Genomic DNA, 6,950 nt, shown 5'->3' on the forward strand with positions numbered 1-6,950 from the left:
ACCATAAACACGCTGCAGCCTCTGCTCCAGCTTCAGGAGTTAGAAAACCCACAGTTTGACGTTTATTGGCTCCTGTTTTAAAAATAGCTGAAGCTTAGTCTATTTCTACTAATTAAAGCCCGTCATTTCCCAAGTGTGATTGTCTCGGCCTCCTGCCCGAGGTGTCAGTGGTGGGGGCAGCCAGGGAGCCCCTCCCTCACCCAGCACTGAATCCAGCACATAAAATAACCTGGAAGCTTTGCAGCAGATGAATGAAATAAAGAGACTGCCCCCCACTTTTTTTTTTCCAAACAGTTCACATTTATTGATAACAATAAAAAAATCTTTTAAAGACTATCTGTATTTTATTACCAAGAATGAGGTATTATGTATACAAAACATTTACAGAATTTGATATGCAGTTCATGAGGAGGGACAGGGAAGTGAAGGACACTGATAACAGGAAAGATGCCAACAGAAGAGTCATTGGCTGAGAGAAAGAAGAGCAGTATCACACAAAGAAAGACCAGGGTATGGGAAATTAATTAGTTCGACTGCAGTGATCAAGTCATATTGCCACAGCACTTTGCTTAGAGGAAGATTAACTATTGTTTTTCTGGAATTTTATCTCCCCAGCTGTTTGTGCTGTCATGTGCTTTGAGCTCTAAAAGATGTGTTAAGATCAACAGCAGGAAAAACCCAAAGTGCCACTTTTGAGCCAGCTCAAGTGAAAAACAAAAATATAAATCTTCAGACTTGAAAAGGGACTGCAACTCAAAAAGTTCTACAAAGCCAGACACCTGGACAGATGTGGAGTGTTGAATGGAGCAGATTCTTTACAGTTGTCAGCAAAATCGCCATCTGAGAGAGAGAGAGAGAGAGAGAGGGAGAGAAAGGGGTCCATCTTCAGCCCTTACAGCCTGGTGAATGGGAAGAAATGCCATGAGTGTCAGCAGGTGAACCTCACTGTGCTCCAGCTGCACTCCCTGCGCTGGGAATACTGGTTCCTGGTGTCAGCAACTGGGGTGGAGCAGCCCTGGAGCCACAGCCTGTGCAGACACTGGGTGGGAGCTGTGTGACACCAAAGCAGAGACCTGTCTCACACAACAGCCCACTCTGGCAGCCTAAGTAACAGCTTAACCTTCAGCTTCTGAGTCCTAAAAAAGCTCCAGAACAGACCAGTTTGGTTCAGCTTAAGGAGGCTGGTCTCTGAGGCCCTCTGTTACCAAAATACCTGTCAGCTCTGCCACGTGCCACAGGCAGAACGGGGCTGCAGCAGAGCTGCTGTCAGGGGTCTGGCACCTGCCTCTCAGGAGCTCTGCAGCCATAAAAAAGCTTTGCACTGAGTTCAGAACCAGCTTCCCTCAGGCAGGGGATCCAGAATCTCAAGTGAGTTCTGCTTTCCAAGTGCAACACCTCCATAAGCTCCTCCACCACTGACCCAAGCCAGAGCCTACCCCACTTCCTAGCAGGGACTGCAGCCAGCACAAAAGCTCCTTGTGCCTGCATGGACAATTCAGCTCTGTGAGGGTAAGGAAAGACCAAGCAGGGTCTAACTGTGCAAATCCTGCTGCATTTCAGACCAAAATCTTCTCTGCTCCACTGCCAGGTGTGGTATTTGCCTGACAGTTCAGTCTTTAGAGCCTTTTGCGGTGCATAGAGAGAGGGCTTGAGAGGGAAGAACACCTGGACAGAGGTCAGCAGGAGTCCAACTTGGGCCTGGGAAACCGGGACAGAATCCCAAATGGCAGGTCACCTCTGGCAGTGGCAGTAGTGAAAAAGGTGGAGAAAATCCCTAGAGCATCTTCTCCTGAATCACTCAGAGGGAAGATCCCTGAGCTCCCTGCCCACAGGAAGGCTGATCAGAACTCAGGTGCTCTATTTCTGCCAGGTGCAGGGAAGAACAGGAGGCCCCAAGGAGGGAGAAGTGCTCAGGAAGGATGGAAGCCACACCTCCTTCAGACTGGTTTAAGCAGCAAGCTGCAACTCTGCATAAATTCCTGACAAGAAGAGAATCTCAGTAAAATCAATTTGCTTGGAATGCACTAAGGAAGCAGAGTGAAGCTCCAGCACAGAGCTGGGAACAAAAGCTCAGAGCAGCCCTGGATGAGCCCAGTGTGACACAGTGAGGGAGAGCCTGCTCTCTGCCTCTCTCTCTGCAGTGCTCCACGCACACATCTCAGGAAAGAACAAATTGCTTCAACCCAGCAAGATGCAGAGCTCAGATTCCCCAGAAATGTGCTCATACAAAAGTTATATTTAGTGTTACAGCCTGGCCACAGCTCTGTGGGCATGCTTTGAAAAAAATGGACTCACAAAGTCAAGTATCCAGCAACTGCTGTTCTTTGTCTCGGACATCATTAGTGGCAACAGGAGAACAGTTTACAGCACTGGAAGATCACAGGGGATTTCTCAGGATGGCAAGGAGTGTCCTGACAGGAGACTTGCAGTTGATCTCTAATGCACTACGGAGCATTTTTGGTAGGGTTTTTCTTTTTTGCTTTTTAACATCTACAGAGTTTAAAAAAAAAAAATTCATTCTTAACTGATGCACTGGTTGTTTTTCCTTTTCAGTAAGAGCCCTTGTGTTCAGAGTTAGGATTTGTGCAAGCACACTTGCAAAAATATTTATGGCTGAGTTAGGAAAAAGGGTTAAAGTTAAGAGACAAGCTGCTGGATCTAACAAAGACCAAAACCACTAAGTGTAAAATTCAAACAGCTACTTTACTATCTATAAAAGGCTTTTTGGGGTGGGGTTTTTTTGCACAATTGCCAGTTGAATATGCTGTATTGCAGTCAGCTGCCATGGGCGAGGGTCCAGCCATCACATCCATTTGCTTTTCAGCTGTTGTGGCACTACCTGGAAATCATGGAGCTGGAATGGGACTGGCTAGAGGAGGTGGTGGCAGCACTGAGCTGGGAGAATCCACTGTGGCTTGATTCAAGGCTGGTCATAGATCCCCTGCAGAAAAAAAAGCAAGCAAGCAGTTTTAAGCTTCAGAACACCTGAAGATTTTGATTTCTGCTCCTCATCTATATTTGTTTGCACACTGAATAAAAAGCAAGTAACAGCTTTGGTGCAGATACTCAAAAGCTTTTCTGCCTCACCACATAAAATAATGAGGACACTGCATCCCTTTCAAAAAACCAGATGCTGTTCAAAGAGACAGAGATTTAATTTCAGTCAAGTTTATCCACTGGCAGAAAATGAAATTCAATAACTGGAATCTGAATTGCACCCCCTTCTATAGGACAACCTGCCAAGCCCAACAAGTTCTCAAAGCAGAGCCAAGTGACCAGTGATGATTACCACCAGGTAACTGATTAACCCCTTTTATACATTAGTTGCCCTCAGTGCAACTTTTTAAGGCCCTCACAATTTACTTGTATTTAAATGAAGTTGACACTGACTTGATCATCCAAATAATCAGAAAGGTTTGACATTGGCTGACCTTGGCCAGACATACCTGAAATCTTCAGATCCTATCACTTCTGTATAGTACATCACTTTACATTTGTGAGAGGACACCTGTAGAGATGCCAGCACATCATCCACACGAGGCAGGTTGGTTGTAGCACAGGCAGGCATGCTGTGGAATTTCCACTGTAAAATGTAGAAGCCAGGCCACCTGGTCACGTGGGAGCCCTGCAAGCAGACACAACAAAAATCTAAAATTAACTTGGTTAATAGAGATTTGTAGGCTTGACATTTCTTTTCCAAGCTTAGAAAAAGTGCCTACATGCCCAGAATTTTTCCCCAATGCCAATATTTCAGCTCCTAAGGCAAATGGCAGTGCTGGGAGACTCTCCCCACACAACATCCTTATCAAAGCTGGGATGGAACACCAGCAGTTCCTCCAGCTTTTTGATAGTGTAGAGGGGTTAGGGTTTAATACACTGAAAGAACAAGTTCTGCTTTAAAACGATATCCATTTTTTTCATTTATTTTCCTTCACAGCTGTCCTTTTGAGACAGTGAAAAGAGCAGTCAAGGCTCCTGCCTCACAGTCAAGAGGTCACTGCCCGTATTTCCAGTTTAACACTTCCATCTTGGTGACTTAAGGAGCTGCTTTTTCAGAGGCTGACTCATTTCAAGTGAACAGGAACAGCAGTGGCAGCGTGTGACTGTAAACATGCTGCACGTTATACCAAACTTGGAATTAAAGGACAGGCTGTAAATGGCATAAAAAACCTTCAGGAGCTTTGGCCATCAGGAGCTCTTACACTGCCCATTAGAGGGACAAACGCACAGAAGCTCTGACTTGATTTCCAGCCCTCTCTCATTAATGAGGGCAGGCACTGTGATACTCCTCAAACAGACTGTTTGCTTCAGAAAATAACTGTCAGAATTACAGCACTAAGCATGTTTTGCTACTTTCTGGATGTGCACTTTGTTTCAGGTGGCTTCCCCAGGTTCCTTGCTGATCCATCTCAGTCACTACCGGACTGATGGCAACTTCCCCTCACAGCAGATCCCACGTAAATCCCATCCCTGCTCCCTGCAGCACCCAGCCTGAACAGCAGCTGAAATGCTGGCCAAAAGCAAGCAGCCAGCCCAGCACTGAGTCACCACTCAGTCGTCAGTGCTGTGAGTAAGAACAGGCAGCTTTGGCTCCATCTGCCTCTCTCCTCTCTCACCTGCACACTCTCCCCTTCTTTGCAGATCAGGGGAGACTCCACCATGCTGTAGTCACGCCCCAGCTGCCAGACTTTGTCTATCAACTGGACATTGTTCCCACCAGGGGATGTAATACTGTGAGCTCCCAGAGAGTCCTTTTTGGGAGGCTGTGGGGCTCTTTTGGAATGGAAGATGTTAAAAACAATGTCGCCCTTGCACACATCAAAATCCCATGTGATCACAGACGAGGCGTCCACGATCTGGATGAGAACCTGAGACAGGAAAGACACATTAGACAACAGCAATTTGCTCAGTAAAGGCAAATTCCTACAGGAAAAAAAGACAAAGAACAGAGTTTTTTTGTTGCTGGGCTTAGTTTCTACTATTAAAAAGGCTTTTTAATAGTCAAAAAAAGGCATTACGGATACAAATTCCCTCCTGATGGGGTGTCTCTTTTAACACAAGACTTTCAGAAGCTTTCCAACAGCTTCTGAGAATATTGCTTGCTTTGCTTAGAAGAACATAGCTTTGAACAGAATGAAAACCAGTGATATTCCCTAAATGGCAACAAAACAACAGGAGGACCAGTTACAAACTTCAACTACTAAAGCATCACCGTGCACCAGCTACAGAAGGTGGAAGCACAGCAACTAAATAAACAAGCAGTAGACCATTCCCAGGCCAAGAGACAAGGGTTCAGAGCAGAGGGCTGAGATGAAAGCAAAGGGCAGCTGGAGCTGTACCTCATGTGGAGCTCCTTTGAAGACACTTGCAGACTGGTAGATTGTTTCAGTCCAAAGCTTGATGTCTTCATTTTCCAACTCTTCTGCTGTCCGGTAGAGGGACTTGGGAACCAGCCCACCCTCTGGTACTTCACACTAAAACAAAAAAAAAACCATTAAAAATTATCTCCTGTGACCATCCCATCATGTTCACTGCCTGCCAGCTTCAGAAACAAACATTCAGCAATGCTCTGGAGAAGGGAACAGTCTGAAAGTAGTTTTATAGCTTGTACATGATACACATGCAGTTCTTTTTTACAGTGATCTGGGTGAGATGTTTGCAGAACTGGACACCAGGGAACAGATCTTGTACATTCACAACAGCCACCACTCCAGAAAGGGACTGTGGAAAGGCTGTAATTATCATTTACACCACCTTACACTGAAGAAAGATGGGAGACAGTTCAGAATCCTGAGGGAAGTGGCAATGGTTACTAAGTCTGAAAAATAGAGCTACAGAGACCTGAAAGAACTGGGGTAGCTGAACTTAACGAGGGGTAGTGGGAGATACAGTAAATTTCCAAGCAGGTGAAAGGACACTGAAGCCAGAAAAGTTAACAGTTTTGAAGTTACAGCTGTCTGATAACTCAGTACTGGAAGTGATTACACAACTTCCCTAAGCAAACTTCTGTTCTAAGAAGCCTGCAGCAATGAAGCTGACAACAGGTTCCACAGAAGTGTCTGGGGAAGTAAAAGTGTTTGGTAACTGAATTACAACAGAGAATTGAAAAGATCTCAGAGAAGTCATTTTTATTCAAATACACAGAAGTAAAGAAGAAGAGAGAGACTGCCACTGCCTGTAACTGGCAGGAAGTACTGTAGCAATTTGCTTCCTGGTAACATTCACTTTTGCTTACTTAAGCAGTGGATTTTGCCAGCTTTGAGTTCCAAATTAGAGGACACTGAAAGCTACTGCTGCAGCAAAAAGCTGCACTGGAGATAAACACGTGCTCTACTCCAACACATCTAACTGTACTTCGTTATCATTTGAGGCTCTGTTGGAACAGACACAGATGAATTTTCAAGAATGGTACAGAAATTAATCTAGAGAGCGTACAGGGGCTGAAAACACAGCGAACCTGTGTTGTCAAAAACACTACAGGTGAAACAAACCTTACAGTATTGTCAGTGAGATGTTACAATGCCAGATCCAACTGACACCCAAGGTCCAGGCAGGAAACAGCTATGAAGGCATGTGACAAGGGACTGAGAAATTACAGTATCCTGCAGTAAAAGCGTTTTTCTGGTTTGCTGGGGCTCACTGCACACCCTGTGTGAGGAGACTGGGCTGTTTGTTGAGCCCTCTTATGTGCCACATGTTCCCACGGGCTCCTTATGGGATTGGTTTTTAGGTGACACAGGCTCTTTGGATCAGCTGCTGGTGACAACTCTTGCTCAGAGCTCTGCAACCATGTTTGCCTGAACTTTCCAGGGAACAGACTGTGGCTTTTAGCTGTGCTTGGCTGTTCTGATAAGGTATTTGATACTCATCCTAGAGAAGCATTGTACTGCTCTTATTAAAGTGGATGTAGAAGAAAGCACTGAGCCTGGAATCCTACACCATAGCCCCCA

General features: G+C 45.4%; 1 protein-coding gene across 1 annotated transcript in view; it reads right to left on the reverse strand.

The window, feature by feature from the left end:
• Positions 1-601: 601 nt before the first annotated feature.
• Positions 602-6,950, reverse strand: part of SEC14L1 (SEC14 like lipid binding 1) — a 39,755-nt gene continuing 33,406 nt past the window's right edge. The window contains exons 12-15 of the mRNA XM_008640558.2: positions 5,340-5,474; positions 4,617-4,868; positions 3,447-3,625; positions 602-2,941 (exon numbers count right to left, since the gene is read on the reverse strand). Coding sequence (XP_008638780.1) covers positions 2,836-2,941; positions 3,447-3,625; positions 4,617-4,868; positions 5,340-5,474 — 672 coding nt within the window. The 3' untranslated portion in view covers positions 602-2,835. The remainder of the gene's footprint in view (positions 2,942-3,446; positions 3,626-4,616; positions 4,869-5,339; positions 5,475-6,950) is intronic.

The sequence above is a fragment of the Corvus brachyrhynchos genome, unplaced genomic scaffold (genome assembly GCF_000691975.1).
Source record: "Corvus brachyrhynchos isolate BGI_N302 unplaced genomic scaffold, ASM69197v1 scaffold148, whole genome shotgun sequence".
In the NCBI taxonomy this organism is placed as follows: Eukaryota; Metazoa; Chordata; class Aves; order Passeriformes; family Corvidae; genus Corvus; species Corvus brachyrhynchos.